Source organism: Montipora foliosa, chromosome 7, assembly GCF_036669935.1.
Source record: "Montipora foliosa isolate CH-2021 chromosome 7, ASM3666993v2, whole genome shotgun sequence".
Classification (NCBI taxonomy): domain Eukaryota; kingdom Metazoa; phylum Cnidaria; class Anthozoa; order Scleractinia; family Acroporidae; genus Montipora; species Montipora foliosa.
The window spans coordinates 39,047,039-39,071,706 of record NC_090875.1 but is presented as its reverse complement, the minus strand read 5'-3'; the positions used below and the strand labels follow the sequence as shown (position 1 = coordinate 39,071,706).

Here is a 24,668-nt window from a genome sequence, read left to right as displayed (position 1 = left end):
ATTGGTCATTTCACGTCGCAGATTTGCCAAAAACGTGAAAAAAATGTACAAAAATAAAAAATGCACGTACAGAGCGTGCAAAACTATTATTTTTGCTCATTAAATATGCAAAATTTATGACGTTTTCGTTGCCGTCGCGTCGTAGATCTTAAACTCCCTAATACCACCAGCTACGCAGGTTATGACATTTGTCAACTGTTCTTTCAAATATCATCACAATTCCCTTATTATTGGAAACTTCTATTCAGATATTTTAATGAATCAAGAGGAAAGAATGGAAGATTCCTGGATGCTTTAATTTGTAAAAATGGGTAAAGCAGTTTAGTTTATAAAGAAAATGTGTTGCTGCGTCGGTGGGGAAGTGAAACACGGAAATCAAGCCAGGAATGTTATCCATCTCTACTAACAATGACACAGCCTGTTGAGCTTGAGGCGCGCAAGAAGCTGCGTGTTAACTCTAGCTGTTGCAAATGGATAGTGAGTCTGGCAGCTGTGAAAGTTAATCTTTATATGCAATGACAAATCGAACTACTAAACTCTATGTGTACACCGCGGCGCCGCCCAGGGGGCGCTAAATTTCCCAAGGGCAGGTGCGCGTTTGGAAGCTCCGTGACGTGTCGAACATTACAATAAACGTAACGTAAACAATTCTGAAAAGTCCTACGCTAAACTCTCAGTTCTCATTAACGAAACAATGAAAGCAAACCGGACCCTAAATTGGCAAATTTAAAGCCAAGTGCGACGTACTTGCGACTTGCGTTGACAAGGCTGAAACCCAGTTTGTTTTCGAAACACATAGCAACTTAATCAATACTCAGCATTTTAATTTGTTTTGCTACAATTTTGATATTTGGTTCATTAAAGTCCACACTTGCTTCTGGTAGAAAACTGGCCATCAAATCAAAGACGACTTCTATGTGTTATAGGAATCATATGTATTTCCTTTATTTAATTACTTTTGTTGACATTACCAATACGCACTTAGTAGCATTACGAAATAAAAGCTAATATCTCCCGTTATAAACGATAAAACACCGCTTAAGGAAGCGAAGGCCGTTTCTTGTGCAAACTGTACTAATACCTACCAATTCAAGTGTTACTATTTTCAAGGACGTGCCAATTAAGGGGAGAAAGCGCGGGTTCTCAAGTTAAAGGCAGGTGATTTTACGTCCGAAAAACGTAGTTTATACGTTTATCTGGTGAGCCTTCGTTTAGTTAATACAGCACGGTAGACTTTTCACTAACAGTTTAAAAACATGTAACGGAAAAGCAGATGAGAATTATAAAACGAAAAATGGAAGAGAAAACTGTCTCTCAATTGAATAACAGAAATTGAGTTTTTCATAGTATCACTTCAGCTACAGGCGGGGTAATTCTCGAAAAAGCCTATGTGGTTAGCGCCTTCTGCATGTAGTTTGATTTATCAACTGAGTTGATATGGTTAATTGACCACCGTAACTGAGGAAATCAAAAGCTGACGTTTCAAGCTTCAGCCAGTGATTTCGCATTTTCTGCTTTAATTTGTAAAAGTAATTCTTTCAATTATTTTATAAGTCGCACCTGAAAGAATTTGCCAGCAAAAGTTCATTAAGTTGAGGATCTCGAGACTTTCAAAAAACAATTATCTAAATTAAACCTTTCTCTCGATGACTTCTGTCCTTTCTGTTCATTATGACTCACGAATATATGAATAGATTTTAATTACTTAGAGTATTCAGTGTTGTATTTATATCTTTTTAAATTTGTATGCTCCTTACGTCATTCGTAATTTGTAGATATGTATACAATTATTTCTACTATTGTACACAATACAGTTATTCCTTTTAACTTATATTCTCTTGTATTTTTTGTTCGATTTTGTTTTTTCTATGTCTGCAAAAGACATCGATTATATCCAGTAGTTTTACCACAGCGGAGAGATTTAGGTTTGCTACTTGCATATAGTTCTTCAGCCATCTACGACAGCATAGGCGAAGCTGGATTGGTACAAACGAGCGTTACCGAATCTCCTTTAATATTCCCATGAAGAGCATCTAGTTTTCCTTTCTTGTTTCTTGTACTTGGCATCAGTGCACTGCCGATCAATTCAATATCAACACAGCAGCTCTTTTAACCAGGTTCTATAGCTAAAACCGCTCTCCAAAATTCCCGTATATTCCATAGCTTTCTCCGATCTCACGGATCATTGCTCCACGGCATCCATCAAACAACGCCCTTTTGTGAAGCCATACTAACTATGGTGAGGCTTAAGAGTAAATTAATTGTATTAAAACCACGAGAACCCAGACAACGTAATACACTCCCTTCACTTTTCTCTTTTCTTTTCTCTTTTCGCGTCTAATTTTGGAGCTGAGGCTGAGCGTTCCTAAATATTTTTCGAACGGAGTGAGAAAGGAAGAGTTATGTTGGGAAAACAACCGCTGTTCAAAGTTAACTGAGAAATGATTTAGTAATTACACATAACACTGATAAAACTGGTGTGAATGAGTGACATTCTTGGGATTGTTTTGCAATTAGAGCTTCCAAAATAATCAACCAATTAGAAAAGTTATTAACAGTGAGGGGATTCCCCCGACGAGTAACCAGCGATCACTGAGGCGCTTTCTTCTCACATATTTCTGCTTTCACGGCCGTCATGTGGAGAAAAAGGACATTGTTTTGACTTGCTCCCTAAAGGAGTGGCCGATCGCAGTTTACCTGTTTCGATGTCCTGTCAACAACTTTGGACCTAATGCAAATTTTCATACATGACACGACATTCTTACACGACATCACCTGCCGCGATCATCCGTGAAGGTCTGATATAACAACGACCGATTGCTTGTATTCGCTTGCTTGTTACCTGTTCTAATACAGAATATCAATCTATCTCGTTCCAAGTACAATATTAGCCACGAGTGTAAAAGCTCATACAGGTCTCCGTATCGCAAATCGTTAGTTTGTCCGATTCTAAGTTGTTGCAGTTTATTCTGGTTTTGAGTATACTGAAATTGTCGACTAATTATCAGTTAAGTAAGAAAATTAACGAGAGGAAAGTAACATGACGTTTCGACTACTTCGTGTCATCATTGTCGATCGAACAAGTAAAAAATAACGGCCAGGCATACTTATAGTACTGGGATGTGACAAAATTAAATTTGAAACGTTACATGAAAACATTCATGTTAAATAAAAAGAAAGAAAAAGAAAAAGAAAATAATATATATAAATTCATGTTTATGTTCTTCTACGCGTCGATGGAGACGCCGGCAAGTGTAACCAATATAATTTGCATCGCACAAATCACATGTGAATTCATAGTTTTACACTTTGCTGGTTTATCATGGGAGGCTTTTCTTCCGTTAATTCTTAGATAATCAATGATCTTTTTGCTTGTGAACACTGGCTGCAGTTGCTGACTAATTTTCGTTCCGAGGTCGCCAAGTTATCTTGCGAACAACGTCAGCCGATTTCTGATCTTTCAATGGCAACGTAATCCGAACAGAGCTGTCAGATGGTGTTTGAACTGGGTCTGTAGGATGCTGGATGCGATTGATAGCTGAGTCGATGAGCTTCTCGGGAAATTTCAATTTTAAAACTTTTAAGTTCTTACATTCCTGCGAAAGAAATCTTGCGTAGCGACAAGCGTTTTGCACGGTCTAACATAAACATTCCGTAATTGGAAAACATTTCAGGGTCGAGCATGCCTTAACACCTGACAGTTTAATTAAGAACTTTAAAGTCCTCAAGAAATGCCGTGGCAAACTCGATTGATGATATTTGAAACGTTTTTGATCAAAAACAAAAGACCGAAACTGAATGCGCAAGCGGGATTCCATTCGCGCGAAACTTTTTCTTTCTTTTTGTTTAACATGAATGTTTTTATGTAACGTTTCAAATTTAATTTTGTCACATCCCAGTACTATGAATATGCCTTGCCGTTTTTACTGGGTTGCCTTATGGCAAACCCAGTCGAGGTCTGCCGTTTAGTTTGTTTGTTTTATTTTTTTTAGTTTTTTTTTTCCCGTGTCGGTAAAAGTCTTGCCTGTCACTCCCCTGCTAAGTGGTATCTTTGTGCATAGAGCCCTGCTGCGCGTATTTTCTTAGGATCGAGAGGGTAGTGGGAAATGCGTAGATTTCTCTGGTGGACACATTATAACGATTAACTTAACCGGCAATGGCGTCGAAAGTCATGTAGCACGAATGGCGTTTTAGTGGATCTTTGAACAAAATATACCCTTATGAAGCTCAATAATGGCAAATCAATTGGATACTGAACAAGACAGGCGACAACATCGACAACAATCTGTCGCCCGTCGAGTCGTCTTTTACCAAGTGTGCTGTTATGTAGAACACCGAAGATTCGCAGGGCAACGATAATAGTGAATTCAAAGACTAGACCAGGTGGATTGAATGGAATTTCAAGAGTTAAAATCGCTGAAAAGGTAAAATTATTGTCGAAGCGATGCCGCAATTGCGTGTCTTCACCACATGTTCCTTTGATCTCACATTATTGGGTTTTCCGTCAAAATATTCGCTTGTTTTCGCTTTCGCTCGAACATATTTACCTTTATTACATGTCCAGTGAATAGTTTTATCCTCTGGGATGAATTTTCCGTCGAAAAATCGGTTATTTGGGCGGTCAGTGTAAAACGCAGACAGCAGACAGCAGACTGCAGACTGCAGACCGGGGGTAAAATGCAGGCTGAGGGTAAAATAAATATTAATAATAAAAAAACGAGTCATAAGGATAAAATAAAGATTGTTTGAAAGACAATCCTGTTTTACATCTGTCAACAACTCACATTATCATGACTGCAGGTCGCTGCACCTTTTGGGGATGCGATCGTACGCGTTGAAATCATCTGTGCTTTGTTTTTGCGCTTCCAGATGCATTGCAATGTTCCAAATTATTTGTCACACTGGTACATCGAGGGAAATCGATCGAAAAACCAACAATTATTACTTCGAATACCTGAATAATCTCGGTTGTCTTTTTTCGGTGCAACGAAATGCACAAAGAATTTCATGTATCCGAGCAATTAGGACGCGGGGATTTCATTGGTTAAGCTATGCGTGATAACCCTTAGGGAGAGGTTATAATATTGAAACTTACATCTTCCAGATGCAAAACAAACGAACATGTGCACTAAAGGATAAACATAACGTACACGAAAGCGAATGAAAGGATCCTAATAAGAAATTTTTACACCTCAGTCATACTGGCTTAAGCCGACTGGATTGAAACGTTAAATGGTTGCAAAATCCACGTTATCTCTGTCTTTGTTAATTGGTGTTGTAGCCATGCGTGTCAAAATAAATTGAGTTATTGGGTAATTACTCGATTACTTTGTTCACTGCAGCAAAATGGACAGTGGTTATGTGAATTTTAGGATGTCAAATTTCAGTTTGAAATAGCAATTCTCTGGTTGGTACATTAATAAACACGGGTGACGGGACGCGCGAAATACCGCTATTCACTGACTTTTGCTCGGCCGTTGATTTTTGAGAATCTCGACGAAATTGTAATCATTTGTGTTTTGACGGAACACGCATCAGTTCGTGAAGATTTATGAAGCTTTAATCCTTGCACGAGTTTCCATTTGCCTTGTTGGTGTAATAAATTACAATTCTCAAAATTATGCAACGGTTAACATACACCAATATATACTTTGTCAACCTCATCTTCACCCTATGTAATGTAGTGATCTCTACTCAAGCGAAACGACAAAACATCGGGTGAGAAAGGCCAACGACTTCGTGGAGATTTAAATCTTTGCACGCGCTTCCATTTGCCTTTTGATGGAATAAACTTCTTGGCAATCCATGCTTGCGAACAAAGAGGAACAATTGTCGGTAAAGTACACCGGGTTTGCTGTTTCTGGCATCCCATGAAGTACAACCTCTCTCTGGCTCGTGTCGCCATATTATTTTTTTCCGGAAACACGATGATGACGTCATGGCGATGGTCGGAAAATTATGATTTCTTGGTTCTACTTCAATGGGTTATCATATGACATTTCGGTATGTGGAAAGGGCTCAAGCCGTCAGAATCCCCAAACAACGACAATCAAGACAACGAATCGATTTGTAAAATATTAGAGCACTGTCAGATTTATCCATAGAAAGGGTATGGCCAGTTTTTCAAGGTAGGATAACTTTTAATTCTCATGATACACGTTTCAACTTCTGTGGATCCCATTTTTAAAATGTGCCTTTACTACTAAAAAGATTCTGAAGGTCCGTATTTCTTGAATAGAGCAATGAATGATAGAAATATCATTGTAGTTAGATAAGCAACTAGCCGTTGTGAGCAAGCCCGTAAAACAAGATTTACGCTAACCTGTCAGAATTCCACCAAAAAATCATATAACGCAGGTGAATTCTTGCTTTCTCGTATTTTCGACTTAGTCCAGGTTTGCACTTGATAAGATGAGCGTAATAAGCGTCTCGAAGTGCCCCATTCAGTCTATGTATTCACACCAACAATCTAGTGAACACTTTCGCAACATTTTTTGTTTAATTGAGCAGTAGACTTAGGGGGGACACTGTGACATATATCCCTTTTTTTTTTAAGGAAAACTGTATTGGCTAGTTGGTTATGCATATATTTGGTGGATGTTCAAACAATGCCGGTTTAGAATACTTGACACTGATTAGCTGACTGGTCATGTGAATTTTAGCAGAATTATGTCAAATTTCAGTTTGAAACAGCAATGGTCTGGTTGACAGAGATCCTCTCAGCCGTACGACCAGCCTTGCATTATTGTTTTGTTTTTAGTCTAGGAACGATATGGGCTAAATTTAGAAAGTGCTTCGGTAAGGCGTATGCGTGACAATCGCTATTCGCGTTAACTATTTTTTTTTTTTAAGAAAACTGTATTGGCTGGTTTGTTATGCATATATTTGGTGGATGTTCAAAAAATGCGGGTTTAGAATAGTTGACACTGATTAGCCGGCTGGTCATGTGAATTTTAGCAGAATGATGTCAAATTTCAGTTTGAAACAGCAATGCTCTGGTTCGCACAGTAATGAAAACTGGAATCAGTCCACGTAGAGTGTACGGTTGACTAGGTTTCGCCTGTTACTTTGTGCATCAGGAAAAATGTAATGTCCACAAGCAGAGAACAAGAGAAGGTTTCAAATTGAAAGTGTCAACTAATTACCATTCTTTAAAAAACGGCTCTATTGCAGCCAGCAAACTTTCTCTATGCTGTTGTTTATATTCTTGCGAATCGGTAAGAGACAGGGTATTTTGCTATGATATGAAAAAAAGCAAGAATTTGACAGCGCACGCTTTAATTTTCTTTGAACTTCATTAACAGATTACAACGTTTGTAAATTCACACTTTTACGAAAATATCGTCCAAAAGTCATTCAACTGTAAACATTTGCACTCGTATTAAAAGTCATTCAACTGTAGACAACACAAACGGAACTCAAAAATTGTCTACAGTTGAATGACTTTTGGACGATATTTTCGTAAAAGTGTGAAATTATAAACGTTGTAATCTGTTAATGAACTTCAAAGTAAAGTGTGCGCTGTCAAAATTATTCCTTTTTTTCATATCATGATTAAACAGGGAGCTTAATTAAGCACGGGTGTTTTTAAGAGACGGTGGGCAAGCGGAAGAGAACATTTCGCATGCTAGGACAGTGGTGTCTCCTGATATTTATACTAATCATCCTTTATGGAGAAAAAATACTTGGCAATGTAAATGTCGTTGTGTGAAGACAAGTTAAAAGGGAAAGCAGCTCACGTCCGGTTGCCGTCCGCGACTCAAAAACACGAGTGCTTAAGGTCCCTAATTTGCCCCGTGTCACGCGCGAAAATGCACTCCTTCTTTGCCCGTCATAAGTCAGTATTTTTCCATGTATATTATTTAATTATAAGCTTGAGATGTTAATAAAGTGATAGTTTGCTATTTTAAGTATATAATATGACAAACTAGCTACTAATAATTGCTTAATTCGACTTCACAACGATCCAATTTTAACAAACGTTTGGTTGACTAGCCGTGTTTAGATAAGAGTATGTAAACAGGGCTGTGACATCCCACGAATTTTGATTGGTTATGTATTGTCAGACGCGCGTTTTGATTGGTTGGTAGGAAATGTAAGCGTGTGTCAAGAAAATCTGTTTTAATCAACAAGTGAAAAAAAACAGCATTTTCCTTCATGTGCTGAATTATCTTTGAGAAGTATTTGATAAAAGCAATAGAAAACTTTTTTCCTGTCTTTGCGTAGCCTGATATAAACACTCGAGGGGTTGAGAGAATTCTCGACACTTATGAAAACCCTGGACCTCGTCTCGGGTTTGCATAACTGTCTCGAATTCTCCCAACCCCTCTCGTGTTTATATCAAATTATGCAAACAGGAAAACGTTTTCTGTTGCTTAAATGGTACGCAATGGCAACGCTATACTTTTGTGCTATATGTTATTACATTTTTTTGGAAAGTGACTATTGTAATATTGCCGTTTGCTAAGTTTAAGCAAATGATTTAATTAATTTCTATAATGTTTCCACTTAACATGATAATATGAGGATTTAGTTTTTAAGGATTTTTTATACAAGCTTTTTTTAGCTGCTTTGCGTATAAAGAACTTCCAAAGTATTCTGCCAAGTGGAAAACTTACGAATTGCCAGAAACTAACTGGAAAATATATGGACGAAAAGGCGACAACTGGCGAATTACGTCCTCAAAATTTTACAAATAACCTGTTATTGGAGCGGAAAGCATGTGACGGCGGTCACTTTGCATAACACTCCCACAAACATTAGACAAACATTACACGAACAGGATGTAGGCCACTAGATCATCAAATCAAGAACGCTGTGAAGAAGCAAGCACACACTCACAAATATCCGCCAGAGATAAATAGTGGCCGTGAATTCAGTGCATGATCCTCGTATTGGTGAGTGTTCCACATAAAACGGTTAGCATTCGTTTCGTCACATTTAGTCAATACTTACAGCTGTAGGCAATTTTGGTTAAATCACAGTGGACAGCTGGTCTCCGGAAAGTGAATTTGTGCAAATTGAAATGTTATAGTTACGAATATTAGATTAAAGTTAGCTAAATCAGGGCTGCTAGTAAAATCGCATGTAGAATTTTGTTCCTATGTGTTGAAATGAAAGGGAAAATCTGGCGTCAAAAGATGAGTTAATCACGTTGATTTCTGATTTAGTTTATCTTCTCTGGAGACGAAGGAAATCAAAAAGAAAAAAAAAAAAAAGAAAAGAAAAAGAAATCACAGTGCAACGAGAGCAGAGCAAAAAGAGTACAGCAAGCTATTCATCTCCTTGATTTCGCCGTAGTGCACTTTGGTATAATTAAATAATCTTCAATAAATATTTTTTCAGACTAACTAACCAAATTGCACGAGTTCTTATGGGATGCAAGGGTTATTCAAACAGTATGAAAAAAAGGAAAGAATTTACAGCGCACGCTTTAATTTTCTTTGAAGTTCATTAACAGATTACAACATTTGTAAATTCAGACTTTAACGAAAATATCGTCCAAAAGTCAGTGACTGTAAACAACTTTTGAGTTCCATTTGCACTCGTATTAAAAGTCATTCAACTGTAGACAACGCAAATGGAACTCACAGCTTCTCTACAGTTGAATGACTTTTGGACGATATTTTCGTAAAAGTGTGAAATTATAAACGTTGTAATCTGTTAATGAACTTCAAAGAAAATTAAAGCGTGCGCTGCCAAAATTCTTCCTTTTTTTCATATCATGATTGAACAGGCAGCATAAGCACGGGTGTTTTTGAGAGGCGGACGGCAAGCGGAAGAGAATATTTTGCGTGCCAGGACAGTGGTGTCTCCTGATATTTATACTAATCATCCCTTATGGAGAAAAAATACTTGGCAATGTAATTGTCGTTGTGTGAAGACAAGTTAAAAGGGAAAGCAGCTCACGTCCGGTTGCCGTCCGCGACTCAAAAACATGCGTGCTTAAGGTCCCTAATTTGCCCCGTGTCACGCGCGAAAATGCACTCCTTCTTTGCCCGTCATAAGTCAGTATTTTTCCATGTATATTATTTAATTATAAGCTTGAGATGTTAATAAAGTGATAGTTTGTTATTTTAAGTATATAATATGACAAACTAGCTACTAATAACTGCTGAATTCGACTTCACAACGATCCAATTTTAACAAACGTTTGGTTGACTAGCCGTGTTTAGATATGAGTATGTAAACAGGGCTGTGACATCCCACGAATTTTGATTGGTTATGTATTGTCAGACGCGCGTTTTGATTGGTTGGTAGGAAATGTAAGCGTGTGTCAAGAAAATCTGTTTTAATCAACAAGTAAAAAAACAGTATTTTCCTTCATGTGCTGAATTATCTTTGAGAAGTATTTGATAAAAGCAATAGAAAACTTTTTTCCTGTGTTTGCGTAGCCTGATATAAACACTCGAGGGGTTGAGAGAATTCTCGACAGTTATGAAAACCTCCGACTTCGTATCGGGTTTGCATAACTGTCTCGAATTCTCCCAACCCCTCTCGTGTTTATGTCAGGTTATGCAAACAGGAAAACGTTTTCTGTTGCTTAAATGGTACGCAATGGCAACGCTATACTTTTGTGCTATATGTTATTACATTTTTTTGGAAAGTGACTATTGTAATATTGCCGTTTGCTAAGTTTAAGCAAATGATTTAATTAATTTCTATAATGTTTACACTTAACATGATAATATGAGGATTTAGTTTTTAAAGATTTTTTATACAAGCTTTTTTTAGCTGCTTTGCGTATAAAGAACTTCCAAAGTATTCTGCCAAGTGGAAAACTTACGAATTGCCAGAAACTAACTGGAAAATATATGGACGAAAAGGCGACAACTGGCGAATTACGTCCTCAAAATTTTACAAATAACCTGTTATTGGAGCGGAAAGCATGTGACGGCGGTCACTTTGCATAACACTCCCACAAACATTAGACAAACATTACACGAACAGGATGTAGGCCAGTAGATCATCAAATCAAGAACGCTGTGAAGAAGCAAGCACACACTCACAAGTATCCGCCAGAGATAAATAGTGGCCGTGAATTCAGTGCATGATCCTCGTATTGGTGAGTGTTCCACATAAAACGGTTAGCATTCGTTTCGTCACATTTAGTCAATACTTACAGCTGTAGGCAATTTTGGTTAAATCACAGTGGACAGCTGGTCTCCGGAAAGTGAATTTGTGCAAATTGAAATGTTATAGTTACGAATATTAGATTAAAGTTAGCTAAATCAGGGCTGCTGGTAAAAGCGCATGTAGAATTTTGTTCCTATGTGTTGAAATGAAAAGGAAAATCTGGCGTCAAAAGATGAGTTAATCACGTTGATTTCTGATTTAGTTTATCTTCTCTGGAGACGAAGGAAATCAAAAAGAAAAAAAAAAAAAAAGAAAAGAAAAAGAAATCACAGTGCAACGAGAGCAGAGCAAAAAGAGTACAGCAAGCTATTCATCTCCTTGATTTCGCCGTAGTGCACTTTGGTATAATTAAATAATCTTCAATAAATATTTTTTCAGACTAACTAACCAAATTGCACGAGTTCTTATGGGATGCAAGGGTTATTCAAACAGTATGAAAAAAAGGAAAAAATTTACAGCGCACGCTTTAATTTTCTTTGAAGTTCATTAACAGATTACAACATTTGTAAATTCAGACTTTAACGAAAATATCGTCCAAAAGTCAGTGACTGTAAACAACTTTTGAGTTCCATTTGCACTCGTATTAAAAGTCATTCAACTGTAGACAACGCAAATGGAACTCACAGCTTCTCTACAGTTGAATGACTTTTGGACGATATTTTCGTAAAAGTGTGAAATTATAAATGTTGTAATCTGTTAATGAACTTCAAAGAAAATTAAAGCGTGCGCTGCCAAAATTCTTCCTTTTTTTCATATCATGATTGAACAGGCAGCATAAGCACGGGTGTTTTTGAGAGGCGGACTGCAAGCGGAAGAGAATATTTCGCGTGCCAGGACAGTGGTGTCTCCTGATATTTATACTAATCATCCCTTATGGAGAAAAAATACTTGGCAATGTAATTGTCGTTGTGTGAAGACAAGTTAAAAGGGAAAGCAGCTCACGTCCTGTTGCCGTCGGCGATTAAAAAACATGCGTGCTTAAGGTCCCTAATTTGCCCCGTGTCACGCGCGAAAATGCACTCCTTCTTTGCCCGTCATAAGTCAGTATTTTTCCATGTATATTATTAAATTATAAGCTTAAGATGTTAATAAAGTGATAGTTTGTTATTGTAAGTATATAATATGACAAACCAGCTAATAATAATTGCTTAATTCGACTTCACACCGATCCAATTTTAACAAACGTTTTGGTTGACGAGCCGTGTTTAGATAAGAGTATGTAAACAGGGCTGTGACATCCCACGAATTTTGATTGGTTTTGTATTGTCGGACGCGCGTTTTGATTGGTTGGTAGGAAATGTAAGCGTGTGTCAAGAAAATCTGTTTTAATCAACAAGTAAAAAAACAGTATTTTCCTTCATGTGCTGAATTATCTTTGAGAAGTATTTTATAAAAGCAATAGAAAACGTTTTTCCTGTGTTTGCATAGCCTGATATAAACACTCGAGGGGTTGAGAGAATTCTCGACAGTTATGAAAACCCTCGACTTCGTATCGGGTTTGTATAACTGTCTCGAATTCTCCCAACCCCTCTCATGTTTATACCAGGCTATGCAAACACGGAAAAAATGTAATATTGCCGTTTGCTAAGTTTAAGCAAATGATTTAATTCATCTCTATAATGTTTACACTTAACATGATAATATGAGGATTTAGCTTTTAAAGATTTTTTATACAAGCCTTTTTTTAGCTGCTTTGCGTATAAAGAACTTTTAAAGTATTCTGCAAAGTGGAAAACTTACGAATTTTCAGAAACTTACTGGAAAATATATGGACGAAAAAGCGACAACTGGCGAATTACGTCCTCAAATGTTTACAAATAAACTGTTATTGGAGCGGGAAGCATGTGACAGCGGTCACTTTGCATAACACTCCCACAAACATTAGACAAACATTACACGAACAGGATGTAGGCCAGTAGATCATCAAATCAAGAACGCTGTGAAGAAGCAAGCACACACTCACAAATATCCGCCAGAGATAAATAGTGGCCGTGATTTCAGTGCATGATCCTCGTATTGGTGAGTGTTCTACATAAAACGGTTAGCATTCGTTTCGTCACATTTAGTAAATACTTACAGCTGTAGGCAACTTTGGTTAAATCACACTGGACAGCTGGTCTCCGGAAAGTGAATTTGTGCAAATTGAAATGTTATCGTTAGGAATATTAGATGAAAGTTAACTAAACCAGGGCTGATAGTAAAATCGCATGCATGTAGAATTTAGTCCCTATGTGTTAAAATGAAAAGGAAAATCTGGCGTCAAAAGATGACTTAATCACGTTGATTTCTGATTTAGTTCAGCTTCTCTGGAGACGAAGGAAATCAAAAAGAAAAAAAAGAAAAAAAGAAAAGAAAAAGAAATCACAGTGCAACGAGAGCAGAGCAAAAAGCGGACAGCAAGCTATTCATCTCCTTGATTTCTCCGTAGTGCACTTTGGTATAATTATATGTTTCAATAACTAATTTTTCAGACTAACTAAGCAAATTGCACGAGCTCTTATGAGATGCAAGGGTTATTCAAACAATATGAAAAAAAGCAAGAAATTGACAGCGCACGCTTTAATTTTCTTTGAAGTTCATTAACAGATTACAACGTTTGTAAATTCAGACTTTAACGAAAATATCGTCCAAAAGTCAGTGACTGTAAACAACTTTTGAGTTCCATTTGCACTCGTATTAAAAGTTATTCAACTTTATACAACACAAATGGAACTCACAAGTTTTCTCTACCGTTAAATAACTTTAGGACGATATTTTCGTAAAAGAGTGAAATTACAAACGTTGTAATCTGTTAATGAACTTCAAGAAAAATTAAAGCGTGCGCTGCCAAAATTCTTCCTTTTTTTTCATATCATGATTGAACAGGCAGCATGCATAAGCACGGGTGTTTTTGAGAGGCGGACGGCAAGCGGAAGAGAATATTTCGCGTGCCAGGACAGTTTTGTCTCCTGATATTTATACTAATCATCCCTTATGGAGAAAAAATACATGGCAAGGTAAATGTCGTTGTGTGAAGACAAGTTAAAAGGGAAAGCAGCTCACGTCCGGTTGCCGTCCACGACTCAAAAGCATGCGTGCTTAAGGTCTCTAATTTGCCCCGTGTCACGCGCGAAAATGCACTCCTTCTTTGCCCGTCATAAGTCAGTATTTTTCCATGTATATTATTAAATTATAAGCTTGAGATGTTAATAAAGTGATAGTTTGTTATTGTAAGTATATAATATGAGAGACCAGCTTCTAATAATTGGTTAAATCGTCTTCGAAACGATTTTTGATTGACTTGTGCATTGAAGTATGGTGCGCAATGATCCTCTTATATTGCGTTGAACTGTATTAAACAACCAATCTTCGGAAGTCAAATTGAATTTGTTTAATCCATCTGTTTATTGGCCCGGTCATGACATGCTTTGTTGACTGTTACCTGCTTAATGAGCTTCCTATAGTCTTACTATCTTTGTTGCTGACATTTGCAAATATATTTTTTCGTGTGTTCGCAAGAGTCTTATTTTTTGTTGCTTCCCTGCGTGGTTTCGTGCATTGTCTGTACTAAAAGCTAATCAATTGCTCTCTTGTTCGTAAGGTTTGTCTATTTAAAAGTCATTAGCCTTTGTAAGTATCATCTCTCTCTTCTTTTGGTTTATTTCGTCGTTTGTAACTCTCTCATCGATTTTTGTCCTTTTCGTCCATTGTTTTAACATGTACTTATTCGTCTTTTACAAAACGCATTTCTATTACATTAAAGACTTGGTTTAATAATTTACGGCGCGCTGGAGTGATGTTTTTATTTATTTATTTATTTATTTATTTGTTTAAATTAAACATAAATACTTACAAAACAGTATTTCTACTACTTACAATACACAATACACAGAATACACAAAATCGTCTTAACACTACTTACGGACCTTACGGATGTTTGTTACTACTCGCGAACATTGTGTTAGGACCTCAAAGGTGGTAATGGTAAGGAGAGAGGAAGGAAGATGAAACTAGGTTCACCGTAAGGTTTTTTTATGGCTCGAATAATCATAAGTATGAATACAGAATCTGTGCGCTAGCACGAGTTTGCAATGCAATATCTTGCAAATCTTGATATCTTGAATTAGCATATGGCGCCATGGCGGTCTGCCACGCTTCGTATAGCTCTGCCAAATTTCGGCAGTTTCTGGTAGTATAGGCATCTTGACTCATTTATTTGTTGATATGGTTACGATAGAAGATATTAAGAAAGCTTTGGAGGAAGAAATAAGACCGTTGCGGTCGAAATTGTTTTCCATTGAAGAGAAATTTGATACTTAACAAAAATTAGTCGACTTCACGTCTGCCAAATACGACGACCCGTTGTAGCAGATCCAAGGAAGTAATGAGAAAGTGGTAACGCTTACCATGCAGCGACGTTAAAAATTTTAAACGAGATTTTAGTGGCACAAAAAAGCTTGCCTTGGAGCTAACCAAAGACATGGATGTTCTCGCCCAGTATTCGAGGAGAGACTGTATCGAAATTTCTGGTCTTAAACCGACCGAATAGACCTTTTCCGCTTGTACATTTTGTTTTCCCAATACAGATCATGTGATAATACTCAGGAGGTTTGGTCTTTTGTTTTGTTCGTTAAAATGAGTGCATGCAAGCGTGAATATGCCTGCATGCACTCTTTTTAATGAACAAAACAAAGGACCAATCCTCCTGAGTATTATCACATGATCTGTATTGGGAAAACAAAATGTACAAGCGAAAAAGGTCTATTGATGTCTTGTATGTCAAAGATCTCGGTAAGGACATGCAAGTGGATCTCAAGGACGATGACATATCGACTGCACATCCAATACCAAGGTATGACAAATCAGCCGATGAAAAGATCATAGTGAAATTTACCAGAAAAGATGACAGGGATTAGTTCTATTCCAACAGTAAGAAAGTTGCGGGAAGGAAAGCAAGTAGCCTGAAGAGCCTAAAAGACGCCGGCCCCGTGCAACCAAGGGCGTAGACCTCAACAAGAAGATCTAAATCTCAGTGTCATTGACTCCTATGAAGAAGAAACTGTTTGGTTCGGTTAATAAACTAAAATAATGAGCTCAAATAGAAATTTATTTGAACCAACCATGGCCGTATTTATTTGAAGAAAGGGGAGGATTCGCAAACGTACAAGATTGACTCCCCGAAGGACTTTGAAAACTTCAAGAAAAACATCTTGAAAGGACCACTTGGTTGAATTCCCGATGTCTGCTCCAGTATACGCAATTCAAGTAAACCGTATTTTTATGATTAATTTTCGTTCTGTCTCAGAAATACCCGGTACTTTTACAGCTTTTTTGCAATGATAATTAATTCGCAGTTCTTTCCGAGTCATTGACTTTAGTTTACTCACAACTCATGATCAGTAATCGTTATTTCTTTTTGTAGTACCGGATGCCTGATTTAAATTTAAATGAATTACCTTTTTACGGTTTGACTGCTAGCGAATTTATTAGAGCTACAGGAACGTGGGTATTCCATTCAGGTAGCATATTAACAGACTCGAGAGACTTTTTTCGAAGTGTGATTGAGTCACCTGACAAGGATGATATAAACATGAATACGATAGAATCAAAGTATGCGACAAAGTATTACAACAAGTACAAGGAAAAGTTACGTTTTCGTAAACGTTGGCCGTGAAGCACTGTATTTCAACAGACTTAACTGATTAGAGTGTAAAGTGAAGTGCTTGTTTTCTATCCCATATAAACCATGTGAGCGTTAGCCATACTGATGGAAATGGGCCCACACAAGGACAGAGAAAAACTCTGACCAGGGTGGGAATTGAACCCACGACCTTTGGGTCTGCTCTACCGACTGAGCTACAAGGTCAGACGTGAGAAGGCCGTGGGAACTGAAGATGTTAAAGTCACCTCAATGAACATATACAAGTACAAAGAAAGGTTACGTTTTTGCGAACGTTGGCCGTGAAGCACTATATTTGAACAGACTTAACTGATTAGAGTGTAAAGTGAAGTGCTTGTTTTCTATCCCATATGAACCATGTGAGCGTTAGCCCTACCAATGGAAATGGGCGCATACAAGGACAGAGAAAAACTCAGTTTCTTCATTCCGCCAATCAGGCTTTTGCGTAACAATGGATTTTTGGGTTATCAATGAACTGTTTGCGTCTTGTGCTTAATCTACAGATGAATTGGTGTTAATTGCCTTTAAATCATGAACAAATAAAGTAATTAAAATTTAGTCAACATATTTGAAACGTATCATTCAAACTTAAATAAAATTAAAATAAGTAAGGAGATAAAATGTTATTTACAATAAAAAAAAAGATTGTGGCTGGTAAAGGTCACAACAGCTTTACACATGTTCAAAAATGCTACCTTGAGATATAAGCGCATGTGTGATTTAATTTGAAGCCATGAACGTTACCGTGTTAATTAAATTGTTATCTAATTTTTCTAAACTGTTAAGACGAAATCGAAATACTAAAGCTATAAGTAGCAGTATTGCACTCAGATCTAGGCAATGTCCATTTCTTAAAGCCACATGGGACCACATGATTTTGCTATTGGCCTCTCGGTCAGTATCTTTCTTTTAGTGTATCAATTGTTTTGTTTGTATCGGACGGGGCAAAATAAAAAAAAATATATACAAATTGAAATAAATACATCTGATATATTACCAGCTGGGCAATTTTGGTTTTTTGGCGTTACTCAGCTCAATAGCTGTTATTATTATTATTAATATTATTATTATTATTATTATTATTATTATTATTATTATTATTATTATTAACTTTTCGTACCATAGCGAGTCTTACTTCAGTCTAAAATGTTCTTTTTTTTATTTTCCAGTCGCTCTGATCAGGCGAATGGGTTCACAATGACCGAGGGTAGGGATGGTCGATACTCTACCATACCGGTCCGCCCTACCGAAACAGCTGCCAATCAGACCAGCAGCTTGACTCAAACTGAAACAAATGCTACCGCGGGCTCAATTTACTCTGGTGATGGTGGCGCTTGGCAGGCGACCGAACAGAGCCAAGGTATGGGGGCAGGTGCTAACCAAGCCAACGGGCTTAGCGTCATTGTTGTGGTGTATTCTGGTGCCCAGCAGATCAACGGATTACCTGGAAACCATGAAGAGGAACCTCTTGCTGAAGGAGCCAATGGATTAAACATCCACAGAGCAGAAAATGACAGGCACGCAAGTGATAGGAACTACGTCGATAACACTAGTGGATGCAGCTTGTCTGTGCAGGAACAAGGTGACGGATATGCAGCAGCACAGGCGCCAATTCTACTCCCAGATTTCCAGGAAGGCGAAGCCAATTTAATCTCTTCTATGGGGAACGCGAAAAAGCCAACAGAGCATTGCTACAGTACCGAGGAAATAAACTGATAGAACTCAAAACTTACGAGGCAAGTGGTACCTCTCACTGACCAACAACAACAATAACAATAAAAATCAAATGGTAATAATAATAGCAATAAAATTCATTATATTAATTAATTACTAATTGCGTTCGACATTAGGAGAAAGAAGGAGAGAGGAGAAAGAAATTTGTAAATTTGGGTGTCCTGTGCATAGGGGAAGCTTCAGGAAGTTTTCATTTTTCGCACGGATCGTCTGCTTTTTCAGCGCTATCTTGAATGACGTCATAGTGCGTTGATACGTCATAGCGCAAATTGTTTGTTTGGATTGAACACTCTGATTTTTGGCAAGGGACTTTCCTCATTAATTATAATCCTTCACACAATTCCGAAAGAATTGATATTTGGATAGATTTTGTGACGCAGCACACGTCGGCGAAACTCTAGAATACCCGGCCACTACTTGTCATTATAATAGATATTCCTCGTTCTTCAAACGATGCTGCTTTAAAAAGGCAATAGTGGCAAGGCATTCTGAAGTCGCTCCTTTTACAATGTTACTCGATTCCTTTTATTTCCACACTCATTTGTGATTCAGAGTCTAGCCAAAGGCAAAGTATTTTAATCCCATCACATGATTCGGTCTTATAATATTGTTTCTTCCGTTACCCTTTCTTCTTTGCTTCCAAAGGGACTGTCGAACGCACGTCAATAATCCGAGATTACTACTAGTGATTAACACTATTTAAGCGAGTGAGTGCAATATTAAGGACTACTGTCTTAGGTAACATTGACTGATGTTTCGGCAACCTGGGGAAACGTCGTTTTTAGTGTAAGAGCAGTATATGATTAGGAGCAAGGATGGCACAGTCGGCTATTGTGCGGCCTTGGTGTATGAGGTCCTGAGTTCGATTCCTGGATCTCGCATCCTTGTTTCGACTTCTTTCCTTTCCGTGTAGCTAAATAGCTTTAAATACCGCTAAAACGGAGCACTGATGGTGAGGGGGGAGTAAAATGAGCGCACAGTCGACCTCAGGTTTGTCAGTTTAATTACTGTTACGAGTTATCGACGTTAAATATGGTTACTTTACTTTACTTTACTTTTATGATATAAATACACTTGTCGTTGATGTGAGTGGTCAACGAATTCCTAATGTTGTTGGTCGACTGTTGGTTAAGCCCTGCAGATTTTAAACAGCTGGTGATTGGTGCGATTGGAATCATTTTATTCATACGTCTGTGTGTATATTTTGGCAAAAGAGGCCGATCGTCTCGGTCATCCTGCTGTTGATGTCTTTGATAAGTAGTTTGTAGGGTGCCGGAAATTGTAAGCATCGGTTAGTGGTGTCTGCTCTAAGTAAAAGAAAAAAAAACAGCTTTTTCAGTATGATCCACAACCTCGTTCCCAGGGTCGTTAAGATGAGAGACCCTGGGAACGAGGCTGTATGATCCATAGGTAGTTTAAACAAATCGAAAATGGTTCAGCGTTAGTTGTACTCTTATCGACAACGATATTCGTCATCACAGTGGTAATTTTGTTGTGGACTCACGAGGCGCAGTAAGAAAAAAGAACTGCACGTAGCGCACATGCGTTCAGCAGAATCCCAATCAATCCTTTGGTCCGTCTCTAAATGCTGTTCAGCAATGTTATTGTCCTTTGGATTAGGGTCTAAAAACACTTGGCTGACCCTCGTGTTTTTAAGCTCGATAAAACACTGCTGCTCGTTTTTTAAACATTACATAACGAACCGCTCCATTCGGTTGAGATAAGGACGGTGCCTTCCATTGTTATTGCACATACGTTCTGCGCATCTTGAGATACTCGGATTTCCTATGGGTAGTGCACGGTTATAAACAACGCACAGAAAGCAAAACTTACCAAGTTCTCAACTTAGCAAGTTCTCTTGGTATCCAACAAGAACATTGGAGTTAATCGTGCCTTGTTCAGAGACAATCATAATAAGCTTCAATTTGGAAAAGAACGCTAGACATTGCTTCGTATTGCTAAAGCATTTTACAAATACTGTTCCCCAATTTTCTTTTTGGATTTCAATAACACTTGGTTAAATCTGCTTTTCCCGCATATTCGTAAACCGCGCAAAAATACCTTTCAATTAGCAAGCACCGTCCTTAAGAGAGACACTACACATAGCAGAAAGTACTTGAAAAACATGTTCATCTTAAGCATACTTGATTAACGCATCATTAAGGTGTAGATTTGTTAGATAGTGTTTAAACTGGGTATTTTTTGATATTTTCTTAGAAATAATGATATTTTAAACATAGTTAAAGATGTTTGGTCATCTAGTTTGTGAAGTTTCGATAAGATTACAAATTTCTCTAGTGTTTTTAAGCATATATATATAACTTTTATAATATTGGTCATTTTGTCGTCTTTTGAGCTCATTTGTGTGCCTTTTGCAATGATGTATTTGTTTTGTTTTTTTTTTTGCAATAAAGTCGAACGTCAACTTTCTTAAACCAATGAAGTGGCTTACTGTGCGGAGTACATCTGTTTAAAGGATCCTTCAGCGCGAGGTGGCGGAGACTCCCACCCCGTGTTTTCCAAAACGCCCTTTTAACAGGGCCGCCACGCAGCTCTCGGAACAACTCTCGGAATTGGTTCAGAAAACAATGAACACAAAGAACGATGCAAAAGAAACAAAGGACCCTGACCATAAAAAACAAAGGGATCCAATGAAATTAGAGGTTGTAAAGAGCTGTGTCCTGACTGGTTTAAGAGGTTCAACATTCGTTTGACATGCGATCAGCATCCATGATTGTTTTAAGCAAATGTCGAAGGCGTTTGAATAGGTTGTTTGATATGTTTGGAAGTATAGAAAATGCTGAAAGTGGAACTTATTTAAAGTTTCCCACAACATCGCGCGTCGGGTCAACATGTCCTTCGTTCATGAAAGTGTTGAAACCCTTTAAACAATCCATTCAACAACTGAAAAAAATGCGCATGCACACGTCTGGCTTTAAAATTAAATGTGAGTTCCATCGCCTATTGAGTAACGTAGTTTAATAAGGTGGAGTTTTTGCTGCCGTAGCCGTCGTTGTTTCTTGACCCTTCGACTCCCAGAAGTGATCGCTCTGTAAATCTTCCTCACTATTTCAATGAAATGTCAGTTAGTATTGAGAATGAAAAATATTATTAGCTTAAGAGGTGTGATCTTGATAGAATACCGAATTCTCATGACTACCTAAACGAGAAACCAATGGTACTCGTTAGGAGAATAAACTTTTTGATCGTGGAAATGAGAGGTGAAAAACACAATTTTCTCGAGCGACGGCGAAGCTGCGAGTAGGATCTAAAACTGTGACTTCTCCACATCCCGTAGGGGCAGATCTAGCATTTTTTGAAAGTGGGGGCAAAAACAAGAATACTAATCAGCGCGCGTTAGCGTGCTTCGGTAGCGCCTTAGGCGCTACTTTCTATGGGGTTCTGGGGGCATGCAACCCCAAGAAAATTTTGAAAATTTGGGTACTCTTAGATGCAATCTGGTGCAATCTGGAAAGTAAAATATCAGGATCTCATGTTGAATAAAATTATAAGTTGTGTTTATAATGATGCATGGTTTGTGACTCTTCGCTCCAAAGTCACAACAGCCTTGGAAGAAACGAATGAAGTTTCTGTATACCACAAGTGCGCAGGATGGTGATCTTTACGTCTGCTTTCTTAGCCATTTTCTGAATCTTTTCATGCACTGAGTGCGCAAAAACTGTTTTTGCATCCTTGCGTATATCTGCCAGCTAATCTTTCACCATAATATGCCTGTATGCCTCAATAACATCCAATGTCGAACCCTGTAACGAACGGCTAAGTCCTACCCTGAATCCAAAAAGATGCTTGGCAGGGTAAAAGGCAGCAATGAACACAGGGTTCTTGATTTGATGGAACAGCACATAACCACGTACGTGTCGCAATGTTATTCTCATTGTACCTAACCAAAATATATATATAATTATGTATACAGACATTAAGATTTTACGTTGTTACAGTCTCTGTAAAATAGGTTGACTGTAAACAAGTAATTCTCATCTAGTCTTCTTCGTCATTTCAAAAGGATAACATTAACGCCGGTAACGTTGAAAGCTCTTTCGCACAACTTTGGTCATACTATTAGCGAAAAATCATGCTTTAGCTAAAAAAATGAAAAGATCCAACAGACTGCTTACAAAATTATAAAATTATTGTATATTTTGACAAAAAAATAAATCTCTAACGAACTGAAAGGGGGGGCCGCGGCCCCCTCGGCCCCTCCATAAATCCGCCCCTGTCCCGATCATACCGACTCGCAGCCATCAGTTTACTCGCGCCAGGAGCCCATTACTCGATGCTTTCGCCACGCGTATCGACTAATCCCTCCATAAAAGAAATAATGATATTCCGCTAGTGACGCAGGCTGTCACAGTATTAATTAATATAAAACGTAACGGGAGGTGCTTCCAAAAAAAGAAAGATACTGGATGGGATTGACTCAGAGGGTTAATATGTATACGTATGTGACGTAATAAATGGCTGACCATAGGTCTCTTATGATTGGCTATTGTGGAAACACCCACTAAAGACTCCCTGCAAGGTGCTTCTAAAAATAGAATGATACGTGAAAGGGCTGACTCGGGTGGTTAATATGGAAGATGGAGGCTCCAGGTAATGGGCTCCTTCCATGGTTAATTTTTTTCATCTGCTGCCTAGCAACGAGATGATTTTTTTTCGATTACTAATTCAGCTGCTCTACCATTGAGCTATAGGAGACTCGTCGGAGCTGACAGGCCATTAAACTAGGTTAAGATGACAATTGTCACGCTAAGATTGAAATTGTCGAAAGACTCCACTCGCGGTATTTTGCGGTATTGGAGGGAAATTGGGTTGTCTGTGGAGTGATGCATGGAGCTGTCTTACATGACGGCCGATGATATCTGTTGTACAGGACAAATGCAGGCTCAAATCTTTGGACTATCTCAACATGACAGATTTCTTGTTTTAAGTAATAATTCACATAATTCACATAATTCGCCTTAGGAAACGTTTTTGACTCAGCATAATTTTTCATGGGTGTGGAGTAACCTTTTAAAACAAATTTCAACAGCAGTAGGTACAGGTCACAAGTCATTGTTTTACCAATACGGAAAGTATCCTAAACATTCATAAAGCTAACCTTAGGCCTTAAAAAGGTTAGCTTTTATGAATGTTTAGGATACTGTATTGTAAAACAATGACCTGTGACCTGTGACCTGTGACCTGTGTTTTGTACCTGCCGTTTGAACGGTCCATGAATGAAAGAAGTGACTCAAAGAAAACGATGAAAGTGGAAACTTAGGTGATTGCATCTGTGCTAGAAGCTTATAAATAGTGAAGGGAAACCTCCTCTTTTACAGAAATCTTAGAAACTTTTTTAAGTTGTTGAAAATCATTAACAAGGTCAAATTTCACTGGAATACCTTGCTAGGAACAGGGTACAAACTTTGTGCTGTTTTGGAGGCAACCAAATTTATCAAACTAACCATTGGTTACCAACCAATTTACATTGTATTGCTCGTATTTTTTTCTTTATTCTTTTTACTCTATTGCTTTGTAACTGTTATTAATAAAGACAGTAAAACAGTAATGAAAAAACCTGTCAATCAATCTGCCAATCAAAGTTACGTTGCACCTGGCACTGTACAAATTGCTTATAAGGACTTTGGAAAAATTAAATGTGATTAAATGTAATAATATTTTCTTTGAATTACGTCAAATAATGATATTATTGTTCTAAATTGCTGAATCATCATTTATTTGTTTAGTGTGGTCCAACCATTACTCACATAAAATAATGGTTTCAAATAAATATTAACTTTAACTTTTCCTCAATCAATTTTGTTACAGGAGGAAGTACAAGGCAACTCCAGATGTCAAGTTGAGTCAATAAAAAAGAAGACAGTAATTCTTTGAAAGAAAGGAAGAAGGACACTGAGGTAGAAGAAATCCATAGAATACAAGTTAAAACTAATTTACATTTAATATTGCTGTATTCACCAATTGTTAAGGGCTAACTTTTTAATGCCTCATTTACCAGTACACTTGAGATTTGATGCAGCAACATCCCAAGGATTTTAAACTTTTTCAAAATATGATGCAATTTTGCTTTTACATTTCAAAGTTGCACACAGGTGTGTACTGTCGTCTAAGGAGAACT

At 37.7% G+C, this 24,668-nt stretch overlaps 1 protein-coding gene and 1 long non-coding RNA gene across 5 annotated transcripts in view; one reads left to right on the top strand and one right to left on the bottom strand.

Annotated features, from left to right (window-relative positions):
• Nucleotides 1-4,985, bottom strand: part of LOC138010934 (uncharacterized) — a 7,137-nt gene extending 2,152 nt beyond the window's left edge. Inside the window, exons 1-2 of the long non-coding RNA XR_011124601.1 lie at nt 4,785-4,985; nt 4,548-4,684 (exon numbers count right to left, since the gene is read on the bottom strand). This is a non-coding gene — a long non-coding RNA (uncharacterized lncRNA). The remainder of the gene's footprint in view (nt 1-4,547; nt 4,685-4,784) is intronic.
• LOC138010933 (uncharacterized) overlaps nt 1-20,940 on the top strand; it is a 22,436-nt gene extending 1,496 nt beyond the window's left edge. The window contains exons 1-2 of one of the 4 annotated variants that reach the window (XM_068857941.1): nt 3,992-4,424; nt 17,965-20,940. In XM_068857941.1, the coding sequence (XP_068714042.1) occupies nt 4,393-4,424; nt 17,965-18,511 (579 nt within the window). In that variant the 5' untranslated portion in view covers nt 3,992-4,392 and the 3' untranslated portion in view covers nt 18,512-20,940. Of the gene's footprint in view, nt 1-3,991; nt 4,425-5,997; nt 6,129-13,029; nt 13,156-17,964 lie in introns of those variants that run through there. The other 3 variants (XM_068857942.1, XR_011124599.1, XR_011124600.1) reach the window with 3 other exon arrangements.
• The last annotated feature ends 3,728 nt before the right edge of the window (nt 20,941-24,668 follow it).